This window comes from Gorilla gorilla, chromosome 3, assembly GCF_029281585.2.
Source record: "Gorilla gorilla gorilla isolate KB3781 chromosome 3, NHGRI_mGorGor1-v2.1_pri, whole genome shotgun sequence".
In the NCBI taxonomy this organism is placed as follows: Eukaryota; Metazoa; Chordata; class Mammalia; order Primates; family Hominidae; genus Gorilla; species Gorilla gorilla.
The window spans coordinates 109099957-109120705 of record NC_073227.2 but is presented as its reverse complement, the minus strand read 5'-3'; the positions used below and the strand labels follow the sequence as shown (position 1 = coordinate 109120705).

Here is a 20749-nt window from a genome sequence, read left to right as displayed (position 1 = left end):
AGTCTGTGAGTGGACAGTCTTCAGAGAGTGCAGATCAGAACAAACAGAAGATGAGAGCAGAGCAGGCCTCCAGTCTCAAAGGAGGGAGGGTAGATGACCCATAGCGGCCCTCGGGTATAGGAGATCACATGGGAATCCTGCTACTGGAGTGGAGAAGAGATGGATTGTATATAACAGGACAGAGTCTGTGTCTGGGATAGAGGATGCAGACGGAGAGCGTGTGAAGAGGCCACAGTGCACACTAGTGGAGGTACCAGGACCTTGCTGTGGCTAGGGGAGAAGAAAGGGATGCAGGAACAGGGAACCAGAGAGGCCGTTTCAGTCATTATGTTGCTCTTGTTATCACCTAATGGAATTTCAGTTTCTATAATGTGATATTCTCATTGAACAGTCATGCCTGAATTCCATGTTAGTCTACCATATATTTCAGTTACCTTCAGTCCTTTCTATAATATGGTAGGGCTGTTATAAATAGACACACACTCATATTTTTATCCTAAATCAAATATCTTCTGTGATAACTCTGTCATCTCTAATTTCAGAACTTCTCCAACTTAACTCACCACAGAGCCATTTGTCATTTTTTGCAAAGGAAGGAAACAGTAGCTATCAATCTACACCTGTCACCATTCCATGTAGCAAGTTAATTGCAGTTATAGGAGCTCAAACAGTAGGTGTCATTGTTCCCCAGATGCTTATTAGGGACTGCCAGCCCAGTTGAAATGATTAGGGAAATGAAAGGGAAAGATATGTTATGCCAAACCCTTAGTAAGACTACAGCAGAATAAACATGACCTGCACACTTAAGGTGGAGAATGTTCTTGGCCAGGATGTTCATACCCTGTTCTCTTTTATAGTCTAGGCTGGAATCCCAAACAACAGGGCCCCTACCTCAGTTGCTCAGCTGAGCATCAAAACAGCTTGGTGGTGGTGTTCTTCTGTGCCATGTTCAACCTTTTATTGTCTGCATTCTTTTACCTGGCCTCCAGTCAGATCTGTCTAGGATCTATTGCTACTCTACTTCTGTTTGCCTGAGTTTTCAGTGTCTGCAAGCCTGAGTTTGGATTTCGGTGTTTGGTTTCCACTAAGACTCGGGTTCCGCATCTCCTTTTGGTGTTTCTCTTCATCTCTACCAGCTTCCACCTCCCCTACACCACTTTCATGCTCCTATGAGCAGGATCAGATCCCATCCTTATCCCATTTCATCAGACTTCTATCCTTGAACTCCTTCTTTACAAATTCCTGGATTATACATATAACTTGCATATGTAGAACCTTTGTTTAATGTGCTTTATCAAAATCTGAGGATGTGTGCGTCAGGGGATATAGACCAGTTTTGTTCATTGGGCTCTAAATAACTCACCTGGCATCTGAAACTTGGTCCTTGCTTACCTAACACCTGTCTTCTAGCAGGTGCACTGATCTTCCTCTCTTTTCCTTTTCTCATTTAGTGCTCCATGAAAATCCTGGAATTGATCATCTTTTAAAATATCAGCCCAAGTTTTAATACTCACAGTGCAAACTGAGGCTAAATTATTAATTTAGCATGTTTGGATTAAGGTCAGCTTTGGTGTTTCATCTGTTTTCTAATTTTTCTGAAGGAGCATCAGATGGATTTATTTCTAAGTTAGCTGTTTTGCAGATAGACTTACTGTTTCTAATTTGGTTAATTTTTAATTGCTAGAGCCTGGGAACTATCGATTTTCTCAGTCTCATAACTGTACATTTATGTTAAAGAAAAAAATGACTTTGGCTAAATTCAAATTAAAATATTACCTGATATTTAGATGGGATCTGAATATTATACCATGCCACTGCTATTCCTGATATGTAGAAAACTTCTTTCTAAAGCATTTTTAGGTAATTTTTCTGAGGAATGGCTTTCCAAACAACTTATGCTAGAATTTGTATGTTTGTAATTTTTTTTTGTATTATGCTTCATTAGCTTTAACTTCTAATAGTTTGTTTTTCTCCTTAAGAAGCATATTGTATGTTTTCTACATGATTATTTTAAGGTAAAAATCCTTCATTATCACATGGGAGAGTTTTGGAGAAGTGTAGCATACCAGACATTATATTTATTCAAAACCCTGTTTTAGGCTATTAAGAAGTGGAACAAACAAGCAAGCTGTTTATTTAAGTATCCACTTTTTTAGCAAGATGATAAAGTCATCTAGGTATCTGGATGTCTTTAGACACAACTACTTATTAAAAATATTTGTTTTCCTTTTTATTATAATAGTGTTTCTTTTTCTTTTTTTTTTTTTTTTTTTTGTTTTTGTTTCTGAGATGGAGTCTCACTCTGTCACCCGGGCTGGAGTGTAGTGGCACAATCTCGGCTCACTGCAACCTCCACCTCCCAGGTTCAAGCGATTCTCCTGCCTCAGCCTCCAGAGTAGCTGGGATTACAGGCACCCGCCACTACACCCGGCTAATTTTTATATTTTTAGTAGAGACAGGGTTTCACTATGTTGGCTAGGCTGGTCTCAAACTCCTGACCTCAAGTGATCTGCCCACCTCGGCCTCCCAAAGTGCTGGGATTACAGGTGCGAGCCACCGCGCCTGGCCAGAATAGTGTTTCTAAACGGAGGGGGCACATCCCCTCTGCCTGTGGAGCTCTGCTGTTTTGGTTTTGGTTTTTGTATTATGGTAAAATATAAACAAAGGTTGCCATCTTAGCCATTTTTAAATGTACAGTTCAGTGGCATTAAGTACATTCTCATTGTTATACAACTGTCATCACCATCCATCTTCAGAACTCTTTGCATCTTGTAAAACTGAAATTCTGTACTCACTAAACACTAATTTCTCATTTCCTCCTTTCCCTATCCCCTGGCAACCACCATGTCACTCTCTGTCTTTAAGAATTTGACTACTCCGGGTACCTCATATGAGTGGGATCTTACAGTCTTTGTCCTTTTGTGACTGGCATATTTTACTTAGCATATCATACCTCAGGGTACATCCATGTTGTAGCATGTGTCAGAATTTTCTTCCTTTTGAAGGCTGAATAATAATTCCATCTATGTATATACTACATTTTGTTTATCCTTTCACTTGTCGATAGACACTTAGGTTGCTTCCATCTTTTGGGCATTGTGAATAATGCTGCTATGAACATGGATGTAGAAATATCTGTCCAAGTCCTTGCTTTCATTTCTGTTGGGTATATACTCAGCAGTGGAATTGTTGGGGCCAGGCACAGTGGCTCACGCCTGTAATCCCAGCACTTTGGGAGGCCGAGGCGGGTGGATCACAAGGTCAGGAGATCGAGACCATCGTGGACAATATGGTGAAACCCAGTCTCTACTAAAATACAAAAAATTAGCTGTGCATGGTGGCGTGCATCTGTAGTCCCAGCTACTCAGGAGGCTGAGACAGGGGAATCCCTTGAACCCGGAAGGTGGAGGTTGCAGTGAGCCGAGATTGTGCCACGGCACTCCAGCCTGGCAACAGAGCAAGACTCTGTCTAATAATTAAAAAAAAAAAAGTGGAATTGTTGGAGCATATGGTAGTTCTACGTTTAATTTGTTGAGGAACTTCCATACTATTTACCGTAGCAGCTACATCGTTTTACATTTCCACAGGTAAAGTACACAGTTCCAATTTGTCCTTATTTTTGTCAACACTTGGTATTTTGTTTTTCTAATAATAGCCATCCTTTAGTTGTGAAGTATGTGGATTTCTTTAAAGATGTTTGTGTCTCATTGGTCAAGATTCTAAGTCTCAGGTCGTGCTAGGTGCCTACACAGAACCAGACCAACAGTATAACTGAGGAATGGCTACAAAGTTTACTACTGTTTGTCATACAATTTTTAAGACTCATTATTGAGTTCTTGATCTGAGAATCACCAGTCATTATTTTTTATTTATTTATTTTTTGCATAGTAAGATGTAAGTATAGATTCTGGGTTTAATTCTAACAATGTTAATAAAAATATTAAGCATATGTTTAGAGCTATACTGAGAAAGATAAATTATATACATTTTAAATGCTTTTCTTCATATTTTTACCTCTTTTTACCTCAGCATGATAAAGAAGAATTCACCTGTAGAAAATTACACCTTTATATCCATTCTGCCTAGGTCTCTTGTTACTTCATTCCTCAGTTTCCCTGCCTCTCTGTGGACTTCCCTTTGTAGAACTTCAGATTTTAATAAAATGTAAGCCTCTAGTTTAAACAGGTAGCAGACTGCCTTTGCCTGTTACAGTACTCCCAGCTTTCTATTTAATATCCAATGATGATATAAAAGACAAACTCTAGAGACAGCTCTGTAGCAATGATAAAGAAAAGCCATGTCAAAAGTCACATCATCTATGGCGTGGACGGAGAAACATATTTTTACCTTGCAGACTTCACGTTCTGCCAACTAAACAATACAGATAGCCACAAAGAGAAAAGGAAGGGAGGAAAAACTGACTTGGCTCTCTTCTACTGTCTATTGCACTAACCAGAAAAGCTAGTGACATTTCCTCAACTGAGCAGAAACTTATTTTCTGAACCATCTAGAGCCGAGTTGTGTTTTTATTGTTTTTCACCTCTCTGCCCTCATCAGCTTTTTTATTTCAATATCCATTCAGACAAGAATACTCAGTGTACAAAACAATGGGGAAGAAAGGGATTCTTCTCCTGGGATGCTCAGTCACCTAGCAAAAGCATTTGAGAAAGGGATAAAGGGAAGAAGATTACTGGATTTTCATATGTGCTTTCAAGTGTACACTACCCCAAAACAAACCACAAATTTGTTTCCAATTCTCCAGCATAATCATAAAATTGGACCAAAAAGCAAGTCCACCTAAGTAGGCGTTATAGATTATTCTAGGGCAGATTCAGATACTGGCTCTTCAAATCTAAATCCAGGAGGAGGCATCTGCTCACAGCCAAGTGGACAATTATATAAACTAAGAACAATCTACCTTCCCAGGTTGTTGGAACTGGTTCTGCCTAGATTGATTGTTCCACCTTAAGAACCACTAAACACAAAGAAACTATTTGGGACCTATGAAGAAAAATTACAAACTAGGGGAAAGGATGATCTGCCTCAATGACTCAGCATAAAAGCAGAATCTAGAGAATTGATTTTTATAAAATTCAGATGAAAACTTGAGAACTAATACTGTTAATCTTCTCAAAAAATCCTCAAGGACATAAACCTTTTTGAAACAGTAGGAAGCCATTAAAGCAGAGTAGGCTTGGAATTGAAAGGCTGGGGATACAGAAAGAACAGCTGAAATGAGGAGGGAAAAACAACCCTAGAAATGTTTTAGAAGAGACTTTAAAAACTATGTTGAAGGCAGTGAAGAACAGAAATGATTAAAAATCAGTCAAATACATGATAAAAGAGAAACTGGAGACGCCCTTCTGGAATAAAAAGGAACAGGATAAAGATAAAAACTACGTGACAGGCTGGACACAGTAGTTCTCTCCTGTAATCCCAGCACTTTCGGAGGCCAGAGTGGGAGGATCTCTTGAAACCAGGAGTCTGAGACCAACCTGGGCAACATAGCAAGACTCTGTCTCTGTAAGAAAATAAATAAATTGCCCAGGTGTGTTGATGTACAGCAGTTTCTTGTGAGGCCGAAGCAAGAGGACTGCTTGAGCCCAGGAGTTTGAGATTTCAGTGAGCTATGATGATGCCACTGTACTCCCTCCAGCCTGGGTGACGGAGCAAGACACTGTCTCAAAAAAAAAACCCCACAAAACTATCAGAGTAATAATGTTAGATGTGAAAGTCAGAGATTGAAAAGCCAATCTGAAAACTATAATTTGAATGAAGAAACATATTTGTAAAATACAAGTATAGTGTGTGCCCAGCTAATTGAGAGATAAATTTAAAAAAAATTAGTAGGACCTAGAGATCTGATTATAAGCATTGGTGGAAAGGCAAAGAAAGTAATGAAACTATAATTTTCTTGTCTTACATAAACAGGAAAATAGAAGCGGGTGTCAAGAGGTTTTTTTGTCTATTTTCTTATTTTATTAGGTTGACGTGAAAGTAATTGCAGTTTTTGCCATATTTTTTATAATAATGAGAGAAATATGGGCATGAGAAGCAACCATAGTAGAATTGTGCATAAGATTCCTATATTCAGAATGCCTTCAAAAGATAAGAGCAATGTCAGAAACCAAAGGAAAAGCAAGTTCCCAAATTAGAAAGTACAAAGCAAAAACAATACTAGAACAAATCAGCTAGGACAATAAATGTAAGTGGATTAAATTATTTGAGAAAAGCTAAACTACTAAAAAAAAAAACCTAGTTGAACTATACCATTTGCAAAAGAGTCATACCTAAAACAAAGTGGCACAGAAAGATCAATAATAAAAAGATAAACATATCTACGGTATTATCAAATCATATAAATTTAAATTCTTACATTATCAAGGGTAAACAAGTAAACACATTTGAAATATAGGACTTATACATGTAACTATATGTCCATAACAAAATTTACAGGATAGATAGCATTGAGAATTTTGTAAAATTAATAAGATTTCAAATAAATGAGCACCTATATACATATGTGAAATTTTGCATAATATAAATAGAGCTCAATCAAGCATTTCTGCTACTTTATAAAAATTATTCAGCTATCTTTAAAAGTTCTTAAAGAGCAGAAATTTTGATAGCCAATAATTTCTGACCACAGTGTAATTAATGACAAAAACTTTCAATCAACCAATGAAAACTCTTGTAAGGGGACAGGAGGAAGGGGATAACTCAAAGAGTAAATAAGAATCTCAAGTGCATACTGTTAAGAAAATAAAGAAAAAGTATATATGAAAATTTATAGAATAAAGTCTAAACTTATTTTAAGAGGTAACCTAACACAAGATTGAAGATAAATCAGCCACACATTCAGAATAAGAAGTTATAGAAAGGAAGAAAAAGCAACCTCTTTGAAACCTAAAATAATTCATTAATAATAAAAGAAAACAGAAAACGAGCAGCACTGATACTTGAATTCGGGAGCTGGTTCTTTGAGACTAAAAATGAAAATTACAAGATAGAAAATTCTTGATAAGCTTGAGAAAAATGAGAGATGATACTAATAATCATAACTGAAGTTTACTGTAAGGGTTATAATAATTTTTTAAAAGATTAGAGAATACTACATGCAATTTGAAACTAATAAACATGAAAACCTAGATGAAATAAAAATTTTCTGCATTATATAAATTTGGAGAAAATCTATTTGAATCAAAAAAAGCACTTTCAGTAACCTAATTCTAATGAAATAACTAGAGGTATAGCCAGCAATTTATGTAAATAGCAGCATTATATGAGAATAAAGATTGTTCAGAGTATCGAGGACATACCCTGAAGCCAGACTACATAGATAGAATGGAGCTGTGTAAACTTAGATACTTAAATTCTCTGCTCTTCAATTTTCTGTAAAATGGAAAAGGGATACAGTATATAGGTGAATTATCCATTACATTTTATAATTTTGTTAATATAGACCTTAGTGTAAAAACTAAACTTTCAATTTCTTTTTATGCTAAAACATACTAAATATATAAAATTGAAAACATCAATAATTGTCAAAAGAAGCTGTATAAAAGATGAGTATTCTGACATTTTGATGGGTTATATTTGACTTGTTAGAATAAATTTAATATAGTATTAAGATATAGCTGTGAAGAGTAATTTTTTCTTCAAATCAGGCTATTTAAAAGAATAGGAAACATGAATTAGAGAAGGTATGAGGATAAATATTTTCCTCTTTTTGAGTTATATCCATGTAGTATGTTTTCAATTTATATTCTAGTATATTATGCACAGTATGCAATTTTAAACCAAGATTTGAGGCTACCCAAAATGTCTGTAATGATGCAAAAGGATGATACAACTTTTATCAGAGTTTAAATACCATCAAATGTTCCATTAAAGTTCTGCATATGATAATCATAGCTAGAGGTTAAAACGAAAGGAATAAATATTGAGGATTGAATTGTTTTAATGTATGACACTATGAAGAATGCACTAAAATTATGAACAAAATTTAATTTAGAAAGCCATTATACCATAACAAATATGTGCATTGTTATATATGTATAATGTTGATGCTGCATATCAACTTATCATATTTTAAGATGATACTAAAAATACTATATTTTGTTAAATTGACAAATTAAGAATTTTAGGCTATTTTGATGATTGTTACATGAGATTTATCCTTAGGTTTATTTAAGCGAACATCTCATAATTGTCTTTTTAATCCTTGCTCAATTAAAAAAAGAGTAAATTTAAATATTATGTCCTAGAGAAACTGATAATTTTGTTAGACCTCATGTTTCCTAATAAAACGGTAATATTTTACAGGCAGGATTTTATATGCCATAGAGGAGAACATACTGAAATAAGACAACGCACGGAAAAGAGAACACATGCTTTTCAAGATGTCTCCATTTTGTAGATTTGAAACTTCTTTTTAAATGTATGCTTTTTTATTTCAAATCAAGAGATTTAATTAAAGAATCACTTGTCAACAGGCATCTGTGCATCTTATCACATGCAAATTTTACAGACTAATATTGCTGAGCATAATTGGCTTAAGGAAATATAGTTTGGGTTTTGCTAGTAAAAATAAAGACTAAAGATATTTCAATATGTCATAGAATATATTTCAAAGTAGGCTTAGAATCTATTTTAAATGACCATGCCAATAGAATATTCAGTTGCATCATCACTAACAGTAGGCTTAGGTTTGAATTTGGCCGTAGAACTGGGATCTGCATATGAGTGAGCATCTTTCTTTCCATTTTAAATACTTGCTTTGTCAACATTAGGAAATGAACGCTTCCATATCTAACTGTTTATAATGCATAAGTAAGAAATTTTCTTAGCAAATCAGTCAAAGACGCTGAAAAAAAATTCATTATTCTTAGCTCTCCAAAGAGGGTAAAAAGCAAGCTACATACAGATGAAGAAGGAAATTTCTTTATCTTTCACTTTGGCTTATTTGCTTATTGTTTAAATGCTTATTGCCTTTTTGTCAGTGTCTTAGTTATGGAAGAAATCTCTATTGCTTTTGTTAAATATTCTTTAAAATTTTGTTAAGGGTGAATTGTTAAGTACATCCCACAGGAACTATGGCAGTGGATGCCTGACTAAATACCAAAGTTATTTTGGAATCTAATAAACCATAAATGTATCTGATACTATGTCATAAAACTAAATATGCAGTCATAACCTTTTGTAATCATGTAAACTTTAGGCAGTAAGCCTGAACCTGAGATAGAACAATTTTTTGAGGTTTCTTTTAGAGGTAAAAGAAACTACAGAGATCACTAGCCAGACCTTTCATTTTCTATGTGAAGAAACCAACCCAATGCAGCCAAGCTAACCAACAACCTGCCAGTGATTTTGTCTAATCAACTGCAGAGCCAAGACCAGAACTTTCTTTTCTGATTACCAGTGGAAAATATCTTCTCATAATGCTTTATATAGGAATTCTATTAAAAGAACCTGAAATTATAGACTAGTTAAATATACCAGAAATTCCAAAGGACTATTAAAAACATCACACTTTATTCTAAAACTGTCCTAAAATAAATATGCTAGCAAAAATATGAATATGATTTAATTACTTGGTTTTATTATTGATTTATTCGTTTACTTTTGTACTCTGAGAAATGTGCTCTACAACTGATTTAGATGGTTCAGGTCATTTTTCTCTAAGCTGTTGGAGAAATTTCGATGTGTTGACTTTTATTCACTGAGGTTAACATGAGTTTTCCGTATCCTACCTTCATTACTTAGATTACAGTATTTAAAAATCATTATTGGGATATTTAAGTAATTGAAGTTTTGAAGAATTTTAGTTGCGAAGATAAGAGCCTCTGCCACTCAGTGTCTTCCACAAACCAACAGTATTAGAATCACTGAGGAATGTATTAGAAATGCAGTCTCAGCTTCCCCTTCCCAAGACCTAGACCTGCTGAATCACAGTCTGTATTAACAAGTGCCAAGGTGATTCCTATGCACATTAAGAATGAAGAAGCACTTATTTAAAGAGTTAGAAATCTCAGAACCTCATCTTGTTTGTTGTTTCCTTGTCTTTTTCTTTCTTGCCTTTCTTTCTTCACCCTCCCTTCATGGAAAATGAACATCAAAACATCAAGATCTGCTTTAATAGTCAAAAAGAAGACAGTTCAAAAGGATGTGGAAAGGAGGAGAGGAAATACATGTCTTCATTCTGAGATGGCATAGAGGACTAACAGGCTAATGACATGTCTTTGGAATGTTTTTTAGCATCTAGCAGATCCACATTCTTTACTCTCTTCTGGGTTTTCCCCGAGTCATTACTCACATGGGTCCCTGCTCTCAAAACCAAGGTTGTGTAACTGTACTGAGAAGTGGAGTATAGGAGTTAATTATATATTGTTGAATTTACAGAGGGTAAGCCACAAAGTAGCAAAAGCAAGGACTGCTTGTTCCAGTTAAAGACAGAAAGCAGAAAGGGGTTTATTGTTGGTTATGTAGCCTGGGAACCACTATGAATAACAGGCATTGTGAGGCAGAGGAGAAATTGTTGTAATTAAAAGCAAAGTAAAATACCTAAGGCCAGGCCTCCATATCCAAAGATGACTGTAGTGAGTAATGGATTGAAAGACAAGCTAGTGGAGTGATTAAGAGCTTAGACTCTGAGCTAAAAACCTTTCTTGGTTCAAATCCTAGCTCATTTATTTCTTGGTTCTATGGCTGTGGGTAAGTTATTTAACCTTTCTAACCTCTTCATCTGAAAACAGGGAAAAGAGTAGTACCTCTTCATAGGGTTATTATAAATAATAAGTGAAAAAAAAATCTATGTAAAAGTACTTAGCACAGTGTCTGGAACATAGTAAGTACTCAGTAAGTCTTAGGGTGTTTGTAGTTATTTACTTATCTTCTTAATTATTTAATACGTATTTGAATCAGCTTCCCTTTTACCTAATCACATGATTTTACGTGGTTTTTCTGGGTTTGTCTGTAGCCATAACAAAGAGCTACAGCTTTAACTAAAGAAAATTATCTTGGGCGAAAGAGCAAACATTTTTTGATCACCTCTGGGATAATGAGTACTATGGAAGACATGATGGTGGTGGTAGTGGGAGGGAGTGTGATGAAAGAAAATGAGAAATATTGTACAGTCCCTTGAGGCTTTGAGATTCTACATTGAAAGAGATGAGATATACACTTACATGGGAGAAAAACCTGACAGATGATTCCCAAGCAGCATATTCGTATGTTGAAAATTATATCGTATAAATTAGAATGTTTGGAGTAATTGAAAGACAACTATCAATATTGGTCCTTAACAACTTTGATTTTCTTTGAATGTCTTCTACAAAGAAAGAAAAGAACTATTAGGACTATTAGGTAGAACTACGGTTTGACACGACCAAAGATTGTCTCAAATCTGCTCAATATTTAACCTCTTTTTTTAAAGGATAGACACTTTTAAATCTTGATTCACAAGCCAACTAAACACTAGAGGGCAGATTGTGAGAATGTAATGTGTTAATACAATTAAAATAGCTGCCAGCCTCAACACTCATTGTGGTTATGTGAACATAAGTGCAGGCATGAGGGGGAAAGTTCTGAAGTGTGCTAACCTGATAGTGTTTTGTAATTTTATCATTCTACTTTGTGTTGACCACTTCTCAATACTTTTAAAAGAATTCAGGCTTTAAAAAAATGGGAAAATCATGAAAATTTTTAAGTGCTCAACAAAAACATTGTAAATTAGATGTTAAGCTGACACATTACAGAGCTTGAGATGCTTTCTATCCTGAGAAACTTAGGAAGAAAATGTGGCTCGAAAAGATGGTTTAGAAATAGTCATATAGAAAACAATATTGTTTCCTTGTTCTGTATCCCTGTGGTCCCCACTGCCCTCTGCCTGTTGAGAGCAGAGTTTTAGAAAGATGTTCTGTTTCCTGGCCTAAGAGGAGAAGGAAGGGAGTGGATTTGGGCTGGGGAAAGATAGAAATAGGTGAAGTAGGTGACAGGAAGGCACTTGGCCACAATTAACCTTTTAGGAAAATGAAAAGACCTTGAACTAGGGCTGCTGTGGCAATAGGTTGACAGCTAAGAGATGGTTTTCCAAATTTAGTTATAGAATTGTCTGCCTTGGACAACTTTTAAAAGGAGAAAAAGCCACCGTTATAAGCAAGCAGGGCCATCTCCATTTCTAGAAACAAGTGAAAATGAGCATCTTTCATTGGATGGTTAAACATTGTTTTGAGGATCACTTGGGACTGAGCTAATTTCTTTCAGCCTGCGATCCGCTTCACATGTTTGGTTCATCATCTCTGATCTTTCATCTAACCTGACTTTCTCTTTGCTTCTTTTCTGCAGTGCTCATGTACCCCAAGTCAGCAATGTGTCTGCAACCGGAGAGTAAGTTATTTGGGTTGGGTTTTTGGGCTTTGGGTTTTTTTTTTTTAAATGCCCTGTCCCACTTATTAAACAGAAAAAAAAAAGCAACTCTAATGGTGTACAGTATTGGAAAATTCAGATAATAAGCAGACAGTGACTTTTAAACTATATGGAGGAGAGGACTACATAGGTATTCTTATTTGAGCTTCTATATGTGTATTCCTACAGACAACTCCAACATTGGAAAATATGAGCTTTTTGTTTACTTCATTAAAAATAATGCCAGGATCAATTAATATTAGCAAGTAGTCTAATGTACTTTGGGAGGCATCTTGCAATGGATAATGTAATTAAAGGTTAAACCATTAATCATGTCTTTACTCCCTACTTAGTTCATTTGACTGAACCTACATTGACTGAGTGCCTGCAACACGTCAGGCGCATGTTAGATGTGTAATGTCAAGGACGCCTTGGGCCCTGTCTTCAGGGATGTTACACTCTAATAGGGATGCAGAAAAGAAAGCAAATTAGTGATGGCAACAAGTCCCTGGTCCACAGGGCAGTGGCGGTACTCTCTTAATTATGTCATCACATGCCTTTTCCTCCAAAGTCTTCCACTGACACTTAGACTAAACCTAAACTCCAGTTATCAGTCCTTGCTAATGCCTCTGACCATATTGCTCATTACACTTCAGCCACATGACCTGCTGTTCCCACGGAGGGCCAACCTTATTGCTGTCTCAGAGCCTTTGTGTTGGCTGTTCCTCAGCCTGGCCAGCACTTTCTTCTCATTCACTCCTCGTTCAAGTGTCATCTTATCCAGGATTCTATTCCTAACTACCCATATTCACTTGCCACCACTTTACTCAATGTTTTAGAGAACTTATTACTATTGGAAATTACATTATTTCTTTATTATCTATCTTGCCCTACGGGAATGTAAGCTCTGTAAATACAAGGAGCTTGTCTGTCATGTTCATTGCTATCTTCCTACTGCCTAGAGAAGTCCCTGGCATATATTAGGCACTAAATAAATAGTCACTGAATGACGGAACAGCTCCTTGCTCACATATGTTTCCATCACACCTACCTATTCTCCTTACTTGCTGGGACATGAGTGGGCCTCTTTGGAGCATCTTCTCTTGGCAAGGATCAGGTGTAGGAGGTGGGGTAGATGTGGTGTGATAGGGAGAAGAGAGAAGAATTAGAAGAAGCACTAGTTGAAATGAATTTGGATCTAACAGGATGGATTTCCATTTTCTTAATTCCTTGTTGGGAAAGAAAACAATCAGAGGGCAGGACTGACCTCCTTTAGCTTTGTCAGTTTCAAAGATATTCAAGAACTGCACCAAGGCTGACATGTTCTTGCCTTTTTCATTTCCTAATAACCTTTCCTTATGGGTCTTGTATAGCTTGGAAAAGGTGCAGGGTTGTTCTGTTTAGATATTTCAGTTTCATCTGGATGTTTGGTATGTTGTAGGAAGCCACCTCTGATGTAATGCATTTTATGGCATCCTCATGAATATGTTATTTATATATTATGTACATCTCTTATGTGCATATTAATTTACTCACAATCCTCTGTACTGTGATTAAATAATCTTGAATCATTTGAGACATGGAGTTCTATCTATAAAAGTTCTAATGCCCAAGTTAATTTGACTATACTTCCTCATTATCTTAAAATATTTTTAATAAAATTTGAATAAGATAACTATGAGTTGATTATAAAACTGCATTTGAAAAATCTGAAATTAGTTAAGTTCTCAAAACACAGTTTATTTAAGTAAATGCTACTTCTCAGCCTGAGCATTTAGAACATATATATATAGTTCTTTTTCAAGCGAAGAAAAACATGGTTTGAGGAGTCTGAGTTAAGAGCTTTCCATACCAGCTTATTTGGAAATAATGTGGTGCTAAAAGGTATACACACCTGGAAAGATTCTACAGCTTTAAAAATGATTCCATTTCTAGCTTACCATGCACTTTTCAGCACTTTGTGCTTATGTGTTTTCCTCATGTTGAACAAAGTAAATCTATCCTTCCAATTTCAGTAATATGTTTTGGGGTGTTTGCATGAATACAACTTTAATTATAAACATCACAATTTAATTGAATAGAGGTTAGGAAAGATTATGACATGCTGTTGTGAGTTCTAATTTTTCTGGTGAGTTTTTTCCCAAAATATCATTATTTTCATATAATTTTGTCTTAGATTCTAAATAGATAATAGGCATCATAAAATTATTTGTGCCAGTTTGCTTTGCAAATCACTCTCTCTTCCTCTGTAGAATTGGTATGAAATTGCGTTTGTAAGAATAGGTCTACTATTATTCTATGAGGGCAGAAAAAATCTTTCCTCATTCTTCCTTATATTAGTTGACCCCTGTTTCCTGAATGCCTCATAATTGTTGCTAGACTTGCCATGAGCATTTCAGCAATACTGGCTTCACAAAGATGAGAAAGTTGTTAAATTGGCAGAATTGTTTTCGTTTAGTTTTGGTTTTAACACATAATGCAGATATTTTTTAGATTAATGCCTCATCATCTCTCTTTGCTTATGAAGTTCTAAAGACTTTCCACTGGAAATACAGATGTTCCCAAAACTGTAAGCACAGATTTTTTAAGGTGATCACTGATGAACTTGACTGCTTGAATGACTCTGCATTCTTTTTTGCCAGACTCTTAGAAAGAACCATCCGATCAGCTGTAGAACAACATCTTTTTGATGTTAATAACTCTGGAGGTCAAAGTTCAGAGGACTCAGAATCTGGAACACTATCAGCATCTTCTGCCACATCTGCCAGACAGCGCCGCCGCCAGTCCAAGGAGCAGGATGAAGTTCGACATGGGAGAGACAAGTGAGTTGGCATTGATTCTTCCTCTCACTTGAGTTTTCTCTTTTTAAAAGAAATATACACCCAAATTAGTCACTGTGTTATAGTCATACCTCCTGGTCCTCTCCCATTTCAGTATTTAGGTTAAAACTTTAAGAGTTATCAGTTTGTCCATTCTAAACTTAGCTACATTTGGAAATTCATAGGTAATTGCATAAATATTTCCGTTTCATCCAGACATTTGGTATGTTGTTAGAAGCCACCTCTGATTGAATACACCCTATGGCTTCCTCATAAATATCTTATTTAGAGGGATTCTGAACCATGGGCAGAGAAAGTTACCATATGCTTGTCCAGAGGTATCTTTTTTCTTGCTAGACAACATTAAGTTGACTATTTAGACTTGTTTATGGAGCAGCTGATTTCTCCATTATATTTATGTGATTAAATAGTCAGATATCCCTATAATACTCTGACATTTGATTATGTTTTAGTATAAGAAAGGTTGGGCTTAAATCTACTCAAAAAATGAAAAGCTTAAGTTGTTTATTATAATAATCACTAATTTTAAGGCATTCCCGTAGTATGAATTTTAAGAATAGTGTTACAAAGAGCTTTATTCTCCATGAAAAAAGATTTAATAAAATACAGATGAACAATTACCATTTATATTATTTAATAATCATGATTTAAATTGTCAAGGAAAATGAATTTATATAGAGAATAGACCATACAGATATTCATATATTTTCCCTGAAAGTTCCAAGGTTATTTTTATTGACTATGGCCTTTAGCCTCTTTATGGTTGTTGTTTTGAACTCCTTATTAAATGTCAGAAACTAACCTGAACCAGACCCTAGCTCCCCTCATTCTTTTTCTTTCTTTTCTTAATTTTTAATCTTTATGAATATATAATAGTCCCACACCCCTCATTCGCATTCTTTTTCACTTTGACTCATAATCTACATTAAACCCTTTATGGAAAAAGAAAAAAAACTTTTTTTCGCTTAAAGAAAAACACAAAAGATAAACAGTATAAATAAGTTTCATGCTATACCTCACCGAGATGTTTAAGGGCTATATTAGCAAATGTAATTTTAGAAATAAAGCAGTATCAATAATATAACCCACTGATTTACAAGTAGCATGTGCAGTACTTTTAAAATAAATTTTCATGGAGCTGGTGGATAGAATAGTTGTAATATTCCATTTAGAAAATAGAAAAAGTATAATACAGGAGATATTTACATTTCTTCTCCTGTGGCATGACATGAGATATTTACATTTAAAATTAGCTACTGACATGTTTATAGAAAGTGTTTAGAAGTATAGTTTGTGTACTACCTCTAATGTGTTATAGAGAAAGCACAAATTATTCATTTAACACTGTTCTTATCCTCTGCCTCATTTTTTGCTGAGGAGTATGTAGCAACATTTTGCATTTTAAAAATATCCTCAGTGTGTCACGATATCCTGCTTTCCACCCTCTTTGTTTGGACAGAGGGCTAGCAGGTGGAGGTGGGAAGTGGTGGGGAGCATGAGAGAGAACAGAGAGTGATGGTGCTGTTGGTGGATGCTTGGCAGCAGGTCTGGGGGAGGACAGTGGAGGTAAAAACAGATAGGGGCCAGACAGGGCAGGGAAATGTGAAACACAGCCTCACCTATCCTGAAGAATTTAAATAGAGAGCTTCCCAAGCCCAGGGACATTTCTTTCATAAGTTATCTTGATTGTTTTTTACTAGCAGTATCAGGAGAACAAAAGGAGATGGGGAATGGTAGCTGAGTGATGGTATGAAGACTATACCCATGAAACCCTAGCCTTTCCCTTAATTGTTCTTCTCTTGCTATTCCCTTCACCACTCCTCCTGGTCAAATCACAGTTGGGCATTGAGTGAGAGAATCTTGGGGTACAAACAGTACCTAACCTGGCACACTATGACACAATCGTGTCTTGATAGTCCTTCAACTCCCAGCCCACACTGAACGGCTTCTCTTAGCTCTCCAGGTCTTTGGAAGAGTGAGACCCTTATCTCTCAAAACCCCCAGATCCACTAATTTTGTCTGGCCCAGCTTTGACCATAGGTCAGTAGTCATTTCCTGCAACCCCTCTCCCCTTATCTTCATGCTGGGTTCTGTCATCCTTTCACTCACCTTCTTTGATCCAGTGCTCTCATTCTGCTTGTTTCTTCCCAGCTCCACTCTTTCCTTTTGCTCATCTGCTTGCTTGAAATACTTCTCCAGCAGGCTGATTCTTTCAGCATCTCCTCTTTGGTCTTAGATTTCTCTTTTAACCTTCCTTTCAATGAGCCACCATAAAGGTCTTCTCCAGTATCTCCAGGAGAGTCATGAACATGTCATAAATTATAAGAAGATCAAGAATCATTAATATAGCCTACAGTCAAGAGTTTGTCATAGTATATGCTTCTATACAATTGATTCATTTAAGATTTTTCACAAGTCTTTACTCAAAAAATAAGGAAAGATTAAGCTAGGCTGTAATATTCTATTCAAAACTATAAGCTTTATGATGTGGTTAAAAAGTGTTTAGAAACATAGAAATCTATTTATATTATTATCTATTATGTTGCCTCTAGTAACTTAGAGATGCAACAAATTAAAAAATATTCTTGAAGAAGCCAATGATGACTATATTTCAAGATGAGTAGAAGGGTCAGTAAAGTCATACTAAAGTCATCATGGCCCATTTTTGAAATAGCAGTACCGAAGACAGACAAAGACTACAAATAACTTCATTCATAGGTATAAATGATTTGTTATTTGTCTAAATTCATAAGGAGATATAATCAGACCTATATTACTATTTGCTACAATTTTGTAGCAAATTAATCTTCATTATGTAATAATAAAATCTTCATTATGTAAAAATATTCAGCTAAATTCATTTAGTAAAAAAATCTACTATCTGCCAAGTTTACAGAAATGTGAAATTTTGGTAATGGGTATATGGAAGTCTGTTATGATAGTGTCTCTACTTCTGTATATGTTTGAAAAAAATCATAATAAATATTTTTTAAAAGCAAAGCATCATTTAAGTGAAAATGATTTTCAATCTTCTAAAAACACAGTGAACTGGAAAATTGATCCAAATGTTTCTTTGTTATATAAAGACTATATTAAAATCCTACTGCAAAGTAAAAGAAAAGCAGGCTATATTTGGGGAATAATAAATAGTTCAGCATTGCCAGGACATTAAGTAAGTATGTAGGGGTGAGGAGAAAATCCTGAAAAAATATGGAAATAAATCTAGATAATGAAAGTGAGAGGTCCAGAGATCTAAGTTCAGTCAAATCCAAGTTATGTCAAATGTGATTGAAATCTGACAGAATATTGCAGGAAGGAATTGAGTACACCTGCTCCATCTAAGATTAGATTTAAAGAAATACAACCATGTGTTTTATACAGAGCTGTATCTAAATAAAGTGCCCCTGAAGTCTTCAACAGTGATAATTGAGCACCCAGTACTATAAGGTGATTCAATGATGAAAAACGGATATCGCACCCAGGCTCATGGATCTATAGTGTAATCGAAATTAGAGCTCAACAAAGTGAAGTAGAAGAGACACGTGGATGCACGTAAAAGCAAAGACTTCCCTCGGAGGAGACAGGATTTGTCCATGAGCACAACAGCATGATCAGATTTTCATATATTTATTTTGACAGGATTTTTTCTAGTCATTCATTCACTATTCAAAAAGATCATAAAATAAACTTTACTTTCTTATTTTTAAAAATAGTTTTTAGCTGTTGTCTTTAGTCTGCTTGGGCTGCCATAACAAAATACCACCAACTGGGTGGCTTAAACAACAAAAATTTATCTTCTGACAGTTCTAGAAGCTGTAAGTTCAAGGTCAAGGTGCTAGAAGTGTCCGTTTCTGTTGAGGCCTCTCACATTGGCATGCAGATGGCTACCTTTTCACTGTGTCTGCACATGCCCCTTCCCCTGTGTGCGCACTCCTGATGTCTCTCCCTCTTCTTACAAGGACATTAGTCCTATTGGATTAGGGTCCCACCCTTGTTACTCTTTTAACCTTATTTACCTCCTTAAAGGCCCTGTCTCCAAATATGGTCACATTGGGGATTAGGACTTCAAAATGTGAATTTTGAGGGTACATAAATCAGTCCATACTAGCTTTAAAGCATAAAAGTTCCTCCATTTAAAGGTTATAATTGGGGCTGGGCGCAGTGGCTCATGCCTGTAATCCCAGCACTTTGGGAGGCCAAGGCGGGCAGGAGTTTGAGAACAGCCTGGCCAATATGATGAAACCCCATCTCTACTAAAAATACAAAAATTAGCCAGTGTGGTGGCGCATGCCTGTAGTCCCAGCTACTCAGGAGGCTGAGGCAGGAGAATTGCTTGAACCTGGGAGGTCGAGTTTGCAGTGAGCCTAGATCGCACCACTGCACTCCAGCCTGGGCGACAGAGCAAGACTCTGTCTCAAAAAATAAATAAATAAAAATAAAAGTGAAAAAAAAGTTATAAGTGGACATATACCCCAAAAGCTAGGTTAATGGATACGAAAACATAGTTTGCAAAAGACCTAGTATTTGTTAGGACAACAGGGTGATTAGAATAAAAAATAAATTAATTATACATTAAAAATATCTAAAAGAGTGTAATTGGATTGTTTGTAATACAAAGAATAAGTGCCTGATGGAATGGATACCTCATTTACCTTAATGTAATTATTATGCATTGCATACCTGTATCAAAATATCTCATGTACCCTGTAATTTACGTATATACACCTACCGTGTACACACAAAACTTAAAAATAAATAAAAAACAGAAAAAAAGGCTAGGAAAACTATGAGGAGTGATAAGATAGAATTTAAATAGTAAAATAAATCATTTTTGAGTTTTAGAATTACACCAGATTGATCCAGCCACCCACAGAAGGCACTGCCCTCAGCGCGTGGAGGGGAGAGACTGAGGAGCATGCGCATAAGTGCTTGCATTTAGTCCCTATCATCTTCTCCTCCTGTCTTCAATTACTTTGTACTTAGAATATCTCCTATAAATGTGCATAAATCTTTTATATAATTTTACTAAATATATATTTTCACATTAAAGTTGTAGAAAAGAGACTAAAATATGGAGTGTTAAAAATTACCAAAGATAGTATAACTTTGAAAATATTATGATAGTATTTAATTCATAATTTTGCCTGTTATACCCTGTCTAAAGATAGGAATTTAGATTTCAGAATAAATATTTAATGTTATCTTTCATTTTGGGATATGGTTGAGCCAATAGTAAAATATGATATGTATTTTTACTCTTTAGAATTCATTTATTTCAAGATACAGTTTTAGGTGTTTAGGGAGGTACATTAACTCACTCATACCACGAAGGAGGAGAATAAAGTCTCATTTATTTGTTCCTTATCAAGCCATGGTGCTGTGCTGATGGTTTTATTTGTTCCATGATATTGTTTCTTTTTTTTTAACTCAGTTTGCTAATTTACTCTTGTGAAAACCTATTATAGGAATGCTTAAGATATTAATACTTAAAACTGTTTCATGAA

At 35.5% G+C, this 20749-nt stretch overlaps 1 protein-coding gene across 18 annotated transcripts in view; it reads left to right on the top strand.

The window, feature by feature from the left end:
* Positions 1 to 20749, top strand: part of FAM13A (family with sequence similarity 13 member A) — a 384724-nt gene that overhangs the window by 308445 nt on the left and 55530 nt on the right. For all 18 annotated transcript variants that reach the window (XM_055384654.2, XM_055384652.2, XM_019025591.4 and 15 more), the window contains 2 exons: positions 12346 to 12387; positions 15048 to 15227. In XM_055384654.2, the coding sequence (XP_055240629.1) occupies positions 12346 to 12387; positions 15048 to 15227 (222 nt within the window). The remainder of the gene's footprint in view (positions 1 to 12345; positions 12388 to 15047; positions 15228 to 20749) is intronic.